This window comes from Jaculus jaculus, chromosome 19 (assembly GCF_020740685.1).
Source record: "Jaculus jaculus isolate mJacJac1 chromosome 19, mJacJac1.mat.Y.cur, whole genome shotgun sequence".
In the NCBI taxonomy this organism is placed as follows: Eukaryota; Metazoa; Chordata; class Mammalia; order Rodentia; family Dipodidae; genus Jaculus; species Jaculus jaculus.
This window is the reverse complement of record NC_059120.1, coordinates 7705678-7723433: the sequence shown is the minus strand read 5'-3', so window position 1 is coordinate 7723433 and position 17756 is coordinate 7705678. Positions and strand designations below refer to the sequence as shown.

The window sequence follows — 17756 nt, the reverse complement described above, 5'->3', positions numbered from 1 at the left end:
GGCTTGTTGGAAAACATCTCCACAATGAAATGGCACTGCTCAGAGCAGAAACAATTCTTCAACGTTAGGACTGTGAGCCACGTACATATTCACATACACAAATATTTCAAGCGCTCTTTTCATATGGCCTCTAAACAACCTTTTCCCTTTGTATATTGCATTTATTCAGAAGTGGTGCATGCCATTTTAAATACCTATTCTATTTGCAACTCCAGAGATTAAAATCTAACCTTGTTACCAGGTGGAGTGTCAGAAGAGGCTGAGGGAACTGGAGGAGCCGGGGGAGTTGTTGGGGTGATGTCCTCTCTGGCTCAGGGTGGAAAGCAGAGGGTGAGGATGAGTATGGGGGAGGGGTTGAGTGAGCCCATATTCCTGAGACCTTGGCTAGAAGGGCCTCGTGAGAATGGCAGGTAGAGCAGAGAGAAGGCCTTGCATACCGAGGGAGAAATAGGGTATTTCAGACCATTTGCCTGTACATTGGCAAATTTCTTTTTAAATCAGTGAGAATTTGGAAATCAAAAGCATCATTTTCAGGTCATTTGGACCCATTGACCAGCTTATGGATGTGGTGGCCAAGCAGAGTTGCAGAGAAAGATGTCCTCCACGAGTCATAGAGGCTTTTAAGTTCTTGAGGAGACAGGGAAAAAGCAAAACAAGGATGAGAGAAAAATAAACCAGAGTTTAAACTGGGTTTACACGGAATACCAGTATGACCCCCTGGCCCCTTAGGGGGAAGGGGCCAGCATCTCCCACTTGAGCAGAGGCCATACAGGTCACAACTGTCAGCTTTTTATCCTGTTAGTGGGCAAGGAGGGCACCTCTGCCCCCAATGGCAAAAACTGCTGGCAGTGGAAGGTGAGAGCTCGGGAGGGAGGGTGTGCCCTGAGATGGTGCAACCAAACCAAAAGGTGACCCTTGGGTTGCGGTAGACCAGAGAGCAGGACCCCAGGTGGGTGACTAGAGTGCATGATTCTGGAGACCTGGGGCTGGGGGCTAGTGGCCAAGGGGTGTAGCCTGGTGTGCTGGCACGGCTTCTACAAGGAGAGGTGAGCCCTGAGACAGGCCAACCTGAGAGAGGGACACTTACTGGGAAGGGAAGAACAGTGAGGCCAAATTGTGGTGAGTGTGAGATCCTACATCAGAGAGATGGTACGAAGCCTTCAGAGGGTCGAATGGCAGCTCGGTGGTCCGGTCTGGGAAAAAGGATGTCTGGCCACCCAAGAGAACAAGCGGGAGCCTTCTCCAAGTCACGAGCACCAGATGGAAGGTTGAGGAGTGACCAAGGATCGTGGAGACCACTCTGAGGCAAAGATGGAAGTTTTTATGGTGGGGGGGCATGAGCTGCCAGGACTCAAGAGTGGAGCAGTCCTCTTTATAACCCTTAAAGCTCTATCTTGATCAGAGGTCTTCATGGGGCTCCTGAACCATAAAAGTAGAAAATGGACATTTTAAAATGCTGTTTATGGGCTGGAGATATGTCATAGTGGTTAAGGCACTTGCCTGCAAAGCCAAAGGACCTTGGTTCAGTTCCCCAGAAGCCATGCAAACCAGATGTACAAGGGGGCGTTATACATCTGGAATTCGTTTGCAGTGCCTGGAGGCTCAGTCCCTTGTTGCTGTTTTCCATCTATGCCAGAAGTTATGTCCACTCTCTGCTCATGACATGATTTCCCTTCCATCATGAAACAACCCTTGAGACTGTAATCCAAAATTAATCCTTTTCTCCCATCAACAGAAAAAACTTTGAGCCAGGTGTGGTGGCGCACGCCTTTAATCCCAACACTAGGGAGGGAGAGGTAGGAGAATTGATGTGAATTCGGGGCCACCCTGAGTATACAGAGTAAATTCCAGGTTAGCCTGGACTAGACTGATACCCTACCTTGGAAAACTAATTTGTACCTATTCCTATTGCACCTGACCTGGAGGGATGGCTTAGCTGTTAAGGTGGTTGTCTGCAAAGCCAAAAGGACCCAGGTTCAATTCCCACATTAGCACAAGGGGGTACATGCATCTGGAGTTTGTCTGCAGTGGCTGGAGGCCCTGGCCCGCCTATTGTCTCTCTCTCCCTCCCTCTCTCATTCTCTGTCAAATATTTTTTAAACAACTCGAGAAATGCACAACTATGTTGAATGGTATCACCCAAAACTCAGCGTTAGGGTTAAGGATTTTTCTATTTCCTCCATTCTCTTCTCTCTAAGGCTCTTGGGTACTGTGTCATATGTGCAACTCAAAAATCATCAGCGAGTAGCCCCTTCTTCGCACTGGAGCTTGTTTACTGAGAACTTGAACTTTTTTATCTTCCTGTGCTTTGTGTGTGTCTGCCTGTGGCCTGCCCTTCCTCTTTGGTTAGGACATTAGCCTTATAACTAATTTGACTTTTCTGAGTATTGATGTTGTTTTTTTTTCTTGATGAAATTTCAAAGCGTATAGAAATCTCCCTGTCTTTTTTAAAAAAAAAAAAAAAAACCTTTTAACCAAACGTTTATCTGTCCAACAAAATGGCTTCAAAATGATGTCTGTACTTGCCACATTGTCTGCTTTTTCTCTCAAACTTGTACCAGTCAAGCTTCATTGTCAGTGTTGTGTTGCAGTTCTTTCTTCTGCTGTCACACTAGACTTCACCCCTAGAAGATTCCAGCCTTATTAGTTTGAAGATGCATACTATAATGCCGCTTTCAAAGGGTAGGTTGTTACATCTTCCTATCCTGACCTCTTACGGTATAAATATTCTGAATTTGTATTCTCACTTACTGTTCCTATTCATGCTTGATGGATGGCTTAGTCTGTTAAATGTTAACTTAATAGATTTTTCTGTCATGAGTTTTGTTTATATTCACTGTTTTTATTTATCTTGGTTTTTCAAAGTAGGTTCTCCCTTTAGTCTAGCTTACCTGGAATTCACTGTGTAGTCTCGGAATGGCCTCAAACTCATAGTAATCCTCCTACCTCTGCCTCCTGAGTGCTGGGGTTAAAGGCATGCCCAGCTCATATCTTCATTTTATTCTTCATTTTATTACCCTCATGTCAGGAAAATCTATTCTTCTAATAGTGTATCCTTAGTATTTTAAAATACAAATCAATCCCTTGTGGCTCAAGTCATCTTTCCAAATCGTGTGCATTTTCCATCAGTTTTAACTGTTCTAGTCCCATAGGCCTTCATTCTAGTCTTCGAGCATTCCAGTCAAGTATGTACTTAAATCAAATCCTGTGCACTTCCTGTTTCTCAGTAGCATTTCCCAAGATACTTTTACAAGCCCTCCACATGAGGCCCTAGTTCACATGTTCTGCACTAGTGTGACTCTGCATATCTGTTTTGTTGTATAGATTTTTGCAATGTGTTTTGGGGGTGGTACATTGGTTTTTAATTTTTATTTATTTGCAAGCAGACAGAGAGAGAGACAGACAAATAGAGAGTGGGCACACCAGGACCTGTAACCACTGCAAACGAACTCCAGAGGCATGTGCTCCTTGTGCCTCTGCCTTACATGGGTCCTGGGGGTTCAAATCTGGGTCCTTTGGCTTTGCAGGCAGAATGCCTTAAATACTAAGCCATCTCTCTAGCCCAGGTTGGTTGTTTTAAGCAGTCTTACTCTAGCCCATGCTGATCTTTAACTCACACCAATACTCCTACCACAGCCAGTACTGCAATTAAAGTTATGAAACATGCCCAGCTTGAATTTGTGTTTTGTTTAGTCTCTACTGCTTATCTTAGGCTGGTCTCAAATTCTTGATTCTCTTGCCTCCTCCCTGCAGTTGCTGGCATTACAGGTGTGTGTACATCTACATCTCCACATCTATTTTATATAGTATAATAATCTCTTTTACATGCATATTCATTCATCCCTTGCTTTGAAAGCACTTAAGTGATCTATTTATTGTTTGACATATGTTATAGTTTAATGAAAATACGCTACACATGAATGAGCAAGATGTTTAGAAATGTAAGTTGGACTTGGACATGGAAACAAGCCAGAAATCTCAGCTCTTGGGTGGTAGAAGCAAGAACATAGGAAGCATGTTCAAGAGGAATTGTCTCTCTATATAAATAGGGTTGAAAGCATAGGCCAGTGATAGACCATGTGCCCTGCATGTCCAGTGCCTTGGGTTCCATCACCAACAATAAAGAAAAGTAACTAAGCCATGCATAGTGGTGCACGCTTATAATCCCAGCACTCAGGAGGCAGAGAGGTAGGAGGATCATAGAGGAATCACATCAATTCTGGGGTAACATAAACATTAGAGGTTCTTGTGAAGTGTTGGGCTCTCCCCCAAAATTAAACTGTATAGGTAGCCGAGCGTGGTGGCACACACCTCCTTTAGGTAATCCCAGCACTCAGGAGGCAGAGGTAGGAGGATTGTCCTGAGTTCAAGGTCAGCCTTGACTATAGTGAGACTGTACTTCAAAACAACAAAAAAATTGTATAGGTCAAAAATTTGTGGGCTGGCAACATGGCTCAGCAGTTAAGGCATTTGCCTGCCAAGCCACAGGATCCAGCATTACTTCCCTAGGACCCATACAACCCAAATGAACAAGGTGATGCACGCATCTGGAGTTTGTTGGCAATGGCTGGAGGCCCTGGCATGCCCATTCTCTATCTGCCTCTTTCTCAAATAAAGTTTAAGGTACCTAATTCTGAATTAGGATAAAATTACTTAGATATTTTTTATTTCTATATTTGTGTAATTGGCTATGGTACACATTTTATTGGAAGACGTATTTGTTAACAGATCAGCAAAACGGTTATTGGACCAGATTGTGGAAAAGGGAAGACCAGCGCCTGGCTTCCATCACGGTGATGGACCCGGAAATGCCGTTCAAGAAATCATGATTCCAGCCAGCAAGGCAGGATTAGTTATTGGAAAGGGGGGAGAGACTATCAAACAACTTCAGGTATTGTTGTATTATAAAATGATTCTAAGTCTTCAGAAGCTACTTTTCCTACTTTTGCTGATATGTGTGCTTGTATGATTTTACAGGAACGAGCCGGGGTTAAAATGGTTATGATTCAAGATGGCCCACAGAACACTGGTGCTGATAAACCTCTTAGGATTACAGGCGACCCGTACAAAGTTCAAGTAAATTTTACTTTATCCTTTGTAAAAGGTTTGGGTGGATTTGGTCAAATATGTATAAATATTTAAGATGTTTTGAGGCATGCTTTCTAAATTGGATAACTCTTTCTACTTTAGCAAGCCAAGGAGATGGTTTTGGAGTTAATTCGAGATCAAGGAGGTTTCAGAGAAGTTCGAAATGAATATGGTTCAAGAATAGGAGGAAATGAAGGCATAGATGTAAGTGAGACACTGGGCAGAGGTGCCTGCACGCTAATGAGTAGGGTTTGCCGTGTTGCCCGGTGGAGGGCCTTCTTCAGCCCGTGTCCCTGTTTTTCTTATTCTCTATAGCATGGAATATCTTCTATCTCACTAAACATAGTGCTGTATTTGCTGCACTGATTTTTTATATGGATTAATTTTTGAGAAAGGCCTTTTTAATACTTTGTCTTATATTTGCATAAGGTCCCAATTCCAAGATTTGCTGTGGGCATTGTAATAGGAAGAAATGGAGAGATGATTAAAAAAATACAAAATGATGCTGGTGTTCGAATTCAGTTTAAGCCAGGTAAGCATAAGTTTGGTTTAAGCACGGGTAGTTATTAGTTTTTATGTGCTTAGTAACTACTTGTGCTTTGCTCTGTGTTTCGAAGATGATGGAACAACACCTGATAGAATAGCGCAAGTGACGGGGCCTCCAGACAGGTGCCAGCACGCCGCAGAGATCATAACAGACCTTCTCCGCAGTGTGCAGGTTCGCGACAGCATGAACATTTCATTTCTTTTTCATTAGAGAAGCGTTTTATTTCATCAGATCTGAATCCCCCCCCCCCAACTTGTTAGGGTCTACTTTATAGTAATTATTGGCCAGAAAGTTTAAGTTGCTTTAATGTAAGCATTTTGTGGCAGGAAAAATGCATGTATTTTCATGCTCATTTTTTTCCCCTTGTTTATTCCCTCCTTAGGCTGGTAATCCTGGTGGTCCTGGACCTGGTGGTAGAGGAAGAGGTAGAGGGCAAGGCAACTGGAACATGGGACCACCTGGTGGACTACAGGAGTTTAATTTCATTGTGCCAACTGGGAAAACTGGATTAATAATAGGAAAAGGCAATACATTTTAAGTTCTTTAACATATTACTTAACTATTCTAGATACTCTGCTGTGAACAGTAGTAGTGATTTTTCATTGGTTATATTTAAGTATGAGTTCTTTGTTTGTTTTTTGGCTTTTTTGAAGTAGGGTTTCACTCTAGCCCAGGCTTACCTGCAATTCCCTATGGAAGTAAGAGTTCTTCTGTGGCAACTAAAATAAGTTGTATTAGTCGGGTGTGTTAGCTCACACCTTTAATCCCACAGAATGAGGCAGAGAGAGAGAGAGAATAGGTGCACCAACGGCCTCCAACCACTGCAAAAAAGCTCGAGATGCATGCACCACCCAGTGCATCTGGCTTACATGGGTTCTGGGGAATTGAACCGAGGTCTTTTGGCTTTGCAAGGAAGCACCTCAACCACTAAGCCATCTCTTCTGCCCACTTCACTTATTTTTTTAAAAAGTATTTTTAAGTCAAGGGTATGTGGTGTGTGCCTTTAATCCCAGCACTTGGGAGGCAGAGGTAGGGAGATCGCCAACAGTTCGAGGCCACCCTGAGACTGCATAGTGAATTCCAGGTCAGCTTGGACTAGAGCGAGACCCTACCTCAAAAAATAAAAAATAGGCTGGCATAGTGGCACATGCTTTTAATCCCAGCACTCGGGAGGCAGAGGTAAGAGGATTGTCGTGAGTTCAAGGCCACCCTGAGACTCCATAGTGTGTTCCAGGTCAGCCTTGGCTAGAGTGAAACCCTATGTTGAAAACACAAAAAAATTAAAATAAAATAAAAATAAAAAATAAAAAGTTGTATTCATGTATACTTAAATAGGGATTTGAATTTTTTTGGCTTCTAAAGAAAAGTAGTCAAGAGTGCATTAAGGACCTAGGTAACTGAAAAGTGGCTAAGGCACTTGCCTATAAAACCTGATGACCTGGGTTTGATTTCTCCAGTACCCACATAAAGCCAGATGTACAAGGTTGCACATGCATCTGGAGTTTGCAGTGGCTCAGGGCCCTGTTGCAGCCATATTCTTTCTCTCCTTGCAATTTACTATTTTTTTAAGTGCATTGGGGCTAGAGAGATGGCTTAGTGGTTAAGACATTTGCATGCGCAGCCTAGGACCCAGGTTTGACTCCCCAGAACCCCCATATAAACCAGATGCTCAAGTTGGTGCATGTGTCTGGAGTTGATTTGCAGCAGCTAAAGACCCTGGAATTCCCCCTCTCTCCTTCACTGATAAAGTATAAAAACTTTTTTGAGCCGCGACACCTTTAATCCCACCACTTGGGAGGCAGAGGTAGGAGGATCACCCTGATTTCAAGGCCACCCTGAGACTCAATAGTGAATTCCAGATCTGCCTAAGCCTAGAGTGAGACTCTACCTGAAAAAACAAAAAAGCCTTTTGATTCAAAATGATGGTTTAGGTGTTACTTCATAGTTTTACTTTTTCCTGGTATTAATGTTTAAATTTTTTTGCTGTTGATTTTTATTAATTTGAGGGTGAGAGAGAGAGAATGGGCACGCCAGGGCTTCCAGCCACTGCTAATAAACTCCAGATGTGTGCGCCCCCTTGTGCATCTGGCTAATGTGGGTCCTGGGGAATAGAGCCTCGAACCAAGGTCCTTAGGCTTCAAAGACAAGCACTTAACCGCTAAGCCATCACTCCAGCCCATGACATTTTTAATGTTGCTTATCAAAACAATTTAAACCAGATGGTTTTCTAAGTTGTAATGTAATCCATATAAGATGTGTTCATAAATTTAGGCTAGAGAGATGGATGGCAAAGTAGTTAATGTTCTTCCTGAGCAAGCTTGCGAGCCTTGACTCCAGATCCCATGTAAGACAGCTACACATGGGCACTCTCACAACTTTCAACCTAGTTCCCAAGGGCAGTGAGAATCCCAGGGGCCAAACTCCACAATTAGTAAAAGGAGACCCTGGATAGGACCATATGGAAGAACAATGGAGCTTGGCACCCACAGGGGCATGCACCACATTACACACATGGTCAAGCAAAAATTTTAAGATATATAAATTTAAGTAAATTTTAATGGTGTTTTGCATGGCTTACTCAGTTTGATTCTAAAAGATAATAGGTGGATTAGCCAAACAAGTCACTGGTTGTCAATCAAGATGCTGGTCAAACTTGATTTGTTTGTTTGTTTTTTCAAGGTAGGGTCTCAGTCTACCCTTAGGCTGACCTGGAATTTACTATGTAGTCTCATGGCAGCTAGGAACTCTCAGCAGTCCTCCTACCTATGTCTCCCGAGAGCTGGGATTAAAGGTGTGCACTACCGTGCCTGGCTCACACTTGATTGTAATGGCCAACTTGAATTGTGATCATTTTCTTTTGAATTGCACCTCTTATATCCTTGGAGCCATCAGGGAAATTAATATCTTTTTATCTCAGGAGGTGAGACCATTAAAAGCATAAGTCAGCAATCTGGTGCGAGAATAGAACTTCAGAGGAACCCTCCCCCCAATGCAGACCCGAATATGAAGTTATTTACAATCCGTGGCACTCCACAGCAAATAGACTATGCTCGGCAACTCATAGAAGAAAAAATAGGGGTAAGTCTATTTTAAGCCTTTTTTATAATTTTATTTACTTATTTGCAAGAAAAAATGGGCATACCAGTGCCTCTTGCCACTGCAAACAAATTCCAGATGCATACACCAATTTGTGCATCTGGCTTCATAGGAGTACTGGGGAATCAAACCCGAATCCAGGCTGACAGGTTTTGCAAGCAAGTGCTTTTAACTGGTGGGTCATCTCCCCACCTCATCAGTGTGCTTTAAACTTCTAATTTGTAAGATGCACCCTATTATAGAAGGTATTCAAATGAACCATAAGAAGATGTATAATTGGGCCGGAGAGATGGCTTAGTGGTTAAGCCATGTGCCAGCAAAGCCTAAAGACCCAGGTTCAGTTACCTAGTACTCACGTAAGTGTGATGCATAGGGTGGTGCATGCATCTGGAGTTCATTTTCAGGGGCTAGAGGCCCTTGTGCACCTATTCTGTCTTTGTCTCTCTGTCCCCCCCCCTATCTCAAAGAAGTAAATAAATAAAATTTTAAAATGAAAGAAAGAAGCTGAGCATGGTGGCGCACGCCCAGTATTCCAGAGGCAGAGGTAGGAGGATCCACCTGAGTTTGAGGCCACTCTGAGGCTACATAGTTCATTCCAGGTCAGCCTGGACTAGAGTGAAACCCTACCTTGAACCCCCCCCCCCAAAAAAAAAAAAGAAAGAAAAAATGTATAATTAGAATTTCTAGTTTGAAATTACTGGTTTTGAGCTCCCAACACATACAAAATACATAATAAAGATGTCCAGTAATATGTGTAACTGCAGTTACAGGTCTTTAGAAGAACAACCTTAGATTTAGGTGTGCATAGATAAGAGAAAGTGGAAGGTTGTGGAACCTAGCCAGTTGGAGAAAGAAATTACAGGAATTCGGTATTTATCAAGGTCTTAACTGTGCCTATATACTCAACCTGGTGAGTCATGTTCTAGCTTTTGGACTAGTTCCCAGTCACCAGGGATTTAAAATGCAGACTAAAGCCGGGCGTGGTGGCGCACACCTTTAATCCCAGCACTCGGGAGGCAGAGGTAGGAGGATCGCCGAGAGCTCGAGTCCACCCTGAGACTACATAGTGAATTCCAGGTCAGCCTGAGCCAGAGTGAGACCCTAACTCGAAAAACCAAAGAAAATAAAATAAAAATAAAATGCAGACTATGTCTACACATACCACACAACAATAGTAGTGTTTTGCTGGATTCTTTTTAAAATTATTTTATTTATTTAGGGAGAGGGGAGAGGCAGGTAGAAGGAGAAAGAGAGTTGGGCATACCAGGGCCTCCAGGCACATGTGCCACTTTGTGCAGCTGGCTTACGTGGGTTCTGGGGAATCAAACCTCTGGGTCCTTAGGCTTTGTAGGCAGATGCCTTAACCAATAAGCCATCTCTCTCTGCAGCCCATTGCTGGGTTTTCTTTGCAATGAAAAGTTAACATGGACTGTAATGTGAAGGCGCATCTTAAATTATAATCAGATGTTCTTAGGAAGATTATCTTTCATGTTTTGAGGGTTGATGAAACGTTTGAGACTATTTAAAAAGACATGTAGTAATGTACACAGACACTGTAAGTTCTGTAGTGTATACAAGTGTAATTTTCATAGAAAGTTTATTATCGCAATAATGACAAATTGTTAGCAAAGCAAAAAATGAAAAGCCCCACACCACATAAATGAGAGCATCAGGGTAGGAGCCTCTAATCCCATTGCTCTGGCGGTGACGAAGGCAGGAGAATTAGAAGCTCAAGATAATACTCTGAGTTGAAGGCCAGCCGGGCTACATGACATACTGGAGAGGAGGGTAGGCACCGCATTAGGACTGACACTTGCTGGGATTGGCCTTGGAGAAATGGTTTTCTTCAGTACCTCACTTTCCTCCTGTAAGAGGAATGTTAAGCTGCCTGCTTTGTAGAATTTGGGGGATTAAAGAGGATGTTTTTTATTTGTTTTATTTCAGAGTTCCTGGCATATAGCCCTATAGAATTTTCTTTCTGGTTTATGTGTAAAGGATGGATCATAGATAATAAAGTGAGGGATGACAGCAATTGTAGACGTCCGGATGGGTTAATGAATGGAAGGAATTTGAAAGGTTACGACACTTAGTTTCCTGTGTCGTGAGAAAAAGTGGACATCAAGTATATACTGTAAGAATTTTATCCAAAATGTTACATTACTTGGTGTTATCTGTCAGAAAGGAATGTTTTAGGTGAGTTAACATGTAGTGGTCTATGCAAGATGGGATGGCAAACAAAATGACCTAAACATTGGTTATGATGCGTCAAAAGGATAATGAATTTCTGTGATGCGTAGGATTGACTGCAAGGGTAATGTTCATGCTGATTAGAAAGTTACTATGACAGGTGAAAGGAGAAAAGCATCAATAAAAGAGATGGTGGGTTAAATGAGGTTCCTAGGACAGATGTAGAAAGGGTATGAAGCAGACTTTGTAGTTGAGAGAGAATCAAATGTTAAATGGCAGGTTTGTCTTCCAGATAGTTTACAGCATTGGGGAATATATTGAGATTATGGTCTAATGTTAGGAGGGTAGAGATACAGAGTGTATGCAGAGATAACTAAAGGGAAGGACCTGATAGCTTTCAGCAAGGTAACAAAGGATACCAAATGTAAGAATTATAAACGGAGTAAGAATACTGTCTGGCTAGGGTGGAACCTAAAGAAAATAAGTCCAGAGCCGGCGTGGTGGCGCTCCTTTAATCCCTGCACTCAGGGGTCAGAGGGAAGATCACCATGAGGCCACCCTGAGACTACGTCATGAATTCCAGATCCACCTGGGCTGGAATGAGACTGTCTTGAAAAACCAAGAGAAAAAAATATTATGCTTCCGACATAAGATCAGAAATGGGAGATTATTTGACATATCTCAGTAGGACAGACTTAAAGTAATCATTGCCAGTTAATGAAAGCAAGTTAAGAATTGATACTTCAGACATAAAAGCAGAAATGGGAGATTTAACCTTTTGAGTCGCTAATGCATCACATACTTTAGGTTTCTCTCTGATTTTGGTATGTTCTCTTGGTTTTTGCAGGGCCCAGTAAATCCTTTAGGGCCACCTGTACCCCATGGGCCCCATGGTGTCCCAGGCCCCCATGGGCCTCCTGGGCCTCCTGGGCCTGGAACTCCAATGGGACCATATAATCCTGCACCTTATAATCCAGGACCCCCTGGCCCAGCTCCTCAGTAAGTACTACATTTGGTTTTGGGCTTTTTTGAAGATCCCGGCTTTTTCTTTTGGTGACGGCATTTGTCGGCTTGCTTTCCAGTGGTCCACCAGCTCCATACGCCCCCCAGGGCTGGGGCAACGCGTACCCGCACTGGCAGCAGCAGGCTCCTCCCGACCCAGGTGAGACGTGCATCACTGCTGGTCCTGTTCTTTCCCGGCACCCTGGTCTGTGTACTTGCTTCCAGCTCTTTTCCACCCACTATAAAGCTGAAGAAGTCTGCTCTTAGGAACCTTTTTTCTCTGTTTTGTACAATTTCAAGGCAGGGTTTTAGCCTGTAGCTCAGCTGGCCTCTTATTTGAAAATTTACTCTTAGGCATGCATGGTGGTACATACCTTCAATCCTAGCACTTGAGAGGCAGAGGTTAGAGGAGCACCATGAACCTGAGGCCAGCCTGGGCTAGCGTGAAACTACCTGTAAAAAAAAAAAAAAAATCTCATTCTCAGGAGATGCAGGAGATTTTTCATTCTTAGTAGACTTGGCAGTAGTTACAATCCAATTAGAGAAGTGAAAATGTGCCAATATGAGGCCTGGTGCTCTCTTTGCTTTTGAGTCTCGTTCTCTCAAAACAAACAAAATGTACTAATTAAATTGAAAGTGTGCTTTTCTCCTGTCTCCCTTTGGAGTGTACCACCCTGCCTGGCTTCGCTGCTTTTCCATTGACGCAGCAGAGTGCTAAAAGCCAAGCACTCCCGGAAGCCCAGTGTCTTGGGCTTTAGATACCAGTGCTGTGACATGTACATGGTGTTGTGACTGCCTATAAAAAGAATGACTGTAAACGGTCACACACATTCTCTCTCTTTCAAATAAATAAAAATATTAGCCTGGTGTGAAGGCACACTTCTTTAATCCCAGCACATGGTAAGCAGAGGTGGGAGGATAGTTTGCGATCACCCTGAGACTGAATTGAATTTGAATTCCAGGACAACCTGAGCTAGAGCAAGACTCTACCTCGAAAAACCCAAAACAACCAAAAGGAATGGTTTTTTTATGTTTTATTTGCAAGCTCTCAAATATGATACAAATTAGTCTTTTATTCCTGGAAAACACAACTTGATGTTAGTAAAACTCAGGTGTTAATATTAATAGGTACATACTGTAACTCTCCATTTAGGTATGTGCGGGGGGGGCTTATTTTAAGATATTTGAGCCAATGTTGACCAGTAACTCACTTTGTAGCTCTGGGCTGGCCTCAGATTCACAGGAGATTCTCATGCCTTAGCCTCCTGAATGCTTGGGTTAAAGGTATGTGCCACACCATGCCCAGCAAGTTTGGATTTTTTTTTATTTTGAGGTACGATCTCACTCTGGCTCACGCTGACTTGAAATTCACACTATATAGTCTCAGGTGAGCCTTGAACTCATGGCAATCCTCCTATCTCTGCCTCCTGAGTGGTGGGATTAAAGGTGTACTTTTTTTTTTTTTTCCCCAAGTTAGGGTTTTGCCTTAGCTCAGGCTGACCTGGAATTCACCGTGGTAGTCTCATTGGCCTCGAACTCAACAGTCTTTCTGCCTCTGCCACCCAAATGCTGGGATCAAAGGTATGTGCCACCATGCCCAACTGATGTGTATTTCTTTTTGTCAAAAGCCAGAGTAATGAGTTTAAATGCATATGTTTTATTAAATATTTTTGGTGTTTTAATATGGCCCTGTAATATCAAACATGTCAGTTTCATGGGAACCTTGTTCAGTCACCAGGTGACTCCAGATGTCCTCACTGCAGAGTGACTTGAGTGGTCTTGTGGGCGGCTGTCTCGTAGCAGAGCGCGCTCCGCAGCGTAGGGCTGTAGTGCAGTGTGGTACAGAAGCCGCAGCACGCAGTTAGCGCCCAGTGTTTATGGAGGAACGAGAGGCTGCCTCCCTCATGCCAGCTGAGTGGGGTGACGCCATTAAAAGGGGAATGAAAGGTGTGAGTAGGCTAATGGTCACCTCGGTGACAAGGAGCTGTGGGGATGGATGTGAGGATGGTATTTGTGTTCTAATGCTTTCCCACTTGAAATACTGAGTCACCACTACAAGACCTGTTCAGTGGACATGGTGTACAGCATTGCTTTTAGCAGTAAATGACCCATTTGGCTGAAAGGTGACAGTTAGGTGGCCCAGCTCAGATGGACTAAAAGAGTAATGACTCTTGAGGACTAGATATAATAGTCTCCGTTCTCTTCAATTTTTTTTCCTTTAGTTATTTATTTGAGAGCAACAGACAGAAAAGAGTGAAAGAATGGGAGCACCGGGGCCTCCAACCACTGCAAACAAATTCTGGATACATGTGCCACCTTGTGCACATGAGGGTCCTGGGGAATTGAGCCTCAAACCAGGGTCCTTAGGCTTCACAAGCAAGTGCATTGGGCCGTCCCTCCAGCCCCTCTCTTTGATTTTTTTTTCTTTTTTTTAAGATTTATGTTTTTGTCAAAAAATGGGCTTCACAGGGGTTGGGAGATGGCTTAGCCCTTAAAGCACTTGCCTGCAAAGCCAAAGGACCCAGGTTCAATTCCCCAGGACCCACATTAATCAGATGCACACGGGGGTGCATTCATCTGGAGTTCATTTGCAATGGTAGGAGGCCCTGGTGTGCGGCCCCACACACACACTCTCTCTCTCTCTCTCTCTGTGTGTGTCAAATAAATTAATTAATTAAATTACATTTTTTAAAAATGCACTTCAGCCAGGTATGGTGGTGCATGCCTTTAATCCCAGGCAGAGTTAGGAGGATCACCATGAGTTAGAGGCTAACCTGAGAGTTCATAGTGAATTCCAGGTTAGCCTAGGCTAGAGCAAAGCCTTGCCTTGAAAAAAAAATACACTTCAAAACTCAGTAGCTTGGTCCTCTAACATTTGTAGATTGTCAAGTTTGTTGTTTGTTTTGGTTTTCCAAGATTGGGTCTCTCTCTGGTCCAGGCTGGAATTAACTGGAATTAACTCTGTAGTCCCACGATGGCATTGAATTCATGGCGATCCTCCTACCTCTGCCTCCTGAGTACTGGGATTAAAGGTGTGCACCACCATGCCTGGCTGAATGTCAAGTTTTTTAATCCCCTGAGTCTGTTATCTTAAAAACAACTAAAAACAAATTGATACTGTGTTAATACTAGGTTATCAGTAAATACTTGATACCTATACCTGTGAGAGGTATGTGTGTTATAAAGTATTTCTAATATTTTATCTGCTGAGCCTCGTGACACTAATAAACAGATGATGTTCAGGCATAAAAATAAACAGTTTAGGGCTAGAGTCATGGCTTAGCAGGTATGGCCTATAAAGCCTAAGGCAGATGCATAATCTGGATTTATCTCCCTCTCTGGTAAACCTGCTTCATCGGCCATCTGCACTAAGACGTGGGGAATTCTACTCCCATGTGGGCTCTCTACCACCTGCACACAGTGGGAGTGCTCTGTGCTTTTTTCTCTTAATTGAACAGTCTGTTTAAACTTTAAAAATAAAAAGCTAGGCAGTGGTAGAAGAATCACCCTGAGTGAGTTCAAGGCTGCCCTGGGACTCCATAGTGAATTCTAGGTCAGCCTGGACTAGATCAAGACCCTATCTCAAAAACAATAAAATAACAAAAAAAAAAAGCAATGTAAAAAAATAATGCCTTGAACAATTGAGAAAAGTTAGTTTGGGGAATAGCCTAATTCCACCTTAAATTGTATCACCTCTCCCCCCCCCCCCAAAAAATAAGTCACTGACTTACAAGCTTCTGAGAATTTCTTTTTGGAATGAAGATTCCATAGTGATCTTCTGAACAGATCATAAAAGGACAGAATCAATAAGAGAACAGACTTGGTTTCTGACAAAGATCTGAAGCTACTTACACATACAAAAGGAATGATTTGAAGATGGACTGATTTAGAGGAAGCGAATCAGCATGTTCTGAACAGCAGCTTGTTGTGGTCCTTGAGTGCAAAGAGATGACTCACAGGAAGAAATGAGGCTGGACTATAAAAAATACCATTGAGGGCTGGAGAGATGGCTTAGCGGTTAAGCGCTTGCCTGTGAAGCCTAAGGACCCCGGTTCGAGGCTCGGTTCCCCAGGTCCCACGTTAGCCAGATGCACAAGGGGGCGCACACGTCTGGAGTTCGTTTGCAGAGGCTGGAAGTCCTGGCGCGCCCATTCTCTCTCTCTCCCTCTATCTTTCTCTCTATGTCTCTGTGTCTGTTGCTCTCAAATGAATAAATAAATAAATAAAATACCATTGAAGGTGTTGGCAAGAGGGGATTGTGGTGCATACCTGTAATCTAGCACGTTGGCGGTACGCCAGGAGAGTGCTTGTTTGCCAGGACTTCTGGTCCAAATTCAGTTCCCCAGCAGCCATATAAAGCCAGGTGCACAAAGTAGTGCATGTATCTGGAATTTTTTGCAGTGACAAGAGACCTGCCTTTTATCATCCCCTTCCTGCCTCCCTTCCAAAGTAAAAACTTTTTTTTTGTTTTGGTTTTTCGAGGTAGAGTCTCACTCTGGTCCAGGCTGACCTGGAATTAACTCTGTCATCTCAGGGTGGCCTTGAACTCATGGCAATCCTACCTCTGCCTCCTGTGTGCTGGGATTAAAGGCATGCGCCACCACGCCCGGCAAAGTAAAAACATTTTTAAATGTGACTACTGTGAAATGTGATATGCCAAATCTCATTTCTGTTTTTTGTTTGTATGTTTTGTTTTTTGGATGGTGGTTGTTTCTGAGGTAGGGTCTCACTCTAGCCCAGGCTGACCTGGAATTCACTATGGAGTCTCAGACTGACCTCGAACTCACAACGATCCTCCTACCTCTGCCTCCCGAGTGCTGGGATTAAAGGCGTGCGCCACCATGCCCAGCATCACAAATCCTGTTTCTTGTACAAATTTGCCCATAGCTGATATGAAACTATTGTTTGTACAGCTAAACAGCTTTAGAGAACACAAAGGGGGCTGGAGAGATGCATCAGCAGTTGAGACGCTTCCCTGCAAAGACTGACGACCTGGGTTCAATTCCCCAGTGTCCATGTGAAGTGAAAAGCATAGTGGCTTGTGCATCTTGAGTTAGTTGGCAGCACCTCAAGGCCCTGGCACGCCCATATTTTCTCTTCCTCTGCCCCTCTTCTATCTCTGCTTGCAAATAAATAAAAACAGGAAAAAGCACTGTAGGGTTTTCAGATACAGCATTGAATTTGAAGCTAAAAGAGTATTCATATAGTTTCACTACATACTTTTCTATTCTAGGAAATACTGATTTCTGTATTAAAAGACAAGGGATAAGAATCAAAGTATTAGGAAAATTTGAAGCCTTTTGTTTACTATTCATTGTTGGTATCTTTCTCTATTTTTTTTAAGTGTGTATTGGAGCCAGTAGGGGGTGTACAGTTTTGAACTTGTGTTTTTTCCTTGTAGCTAAGGCAGGAACAGATCCAAATTCAGCAGCCTGGGCTGCTTATTATGCTCACTATTACCAACAGCAAGCACAGCCCCCACCTGCAGCTCCCTCAGGGGCACCAGCGACAACCCAAACAAATGGACAAGGTAACTACGGTAACTACCCTTTCTTTGGTATTTGAAATTATATATGAAGTATATTGCTGTATAATCGTTGAAATTTCTTTTTTAATCCTGGGGACTGAACTGTGGATTGTACACACTAGGCAAGCATCCCATTGAGCTCTAGATCCCCAGGCACAGATTTGTAACATCCAGCTACAACTACAGAAAACAAATTCTACTTAAAACTAATGTCAGCGTGGCGCATGCCTTTAATCCCAGCACTCGGGAAGCAGAGGTAGGAGGATTTGCTTGTGAGTTCAAGGCCACCCTGAGACTACATAGTGAATC

At 43.2% G+C, this 17756-nt stretch overlaps 1 protein-coding gene across 9 annotated transcripts in view; it reads left to right on the top strand.

The window, feature by feature from the left end:
- Fubp1 (far upstream element binding protein 1) overlaps positions 1-17756 on the top strand; it is a 41349-nt gene that overhangs the window by 13734 nt on the left and 9859 nt on the right. For 5 of the 9 annotated variants that reach the window (XM_045138712.1, XM_004653641.2, XM_004653639.2 and 2 more), the window contains exons 8-17: positions 4729-4891; positions 4978-5076; positions 5191-5292; positions 5518-5620; positions 5706-5806; positions 6018-6159; positions 8553-8713; positions 11766-11917; positions 12001-12080; positions 17322-17459. In XM_045138712.1, coding sequence (XP_044994647.1) covers positions 4729-4891; positions 4978-5076; positions 5191-5292; positions 5518-5620; positions 5706-5806; positions 6018-6159; positions 8553-8713; positions 11766-11917; positions 12001-12080; positions 17322-17459 — 1241 coding nt within the window. The remainder of the gene's footprint in view (positions 1-4728; positions 4892-4977; positions 5077-5190; positions 5293-5517; positions 5621-5705; positions 5807-6017; positions 6160-8552; positions 8714-11765; positions 11918-12000; positions 12081-17321; positions 17460-17756) is intronic. The other 4 variants (XM_045138715.1, XM_045138714.1, XM_045138713.1 and 1 more) reach the window with 1 other exon arrangement.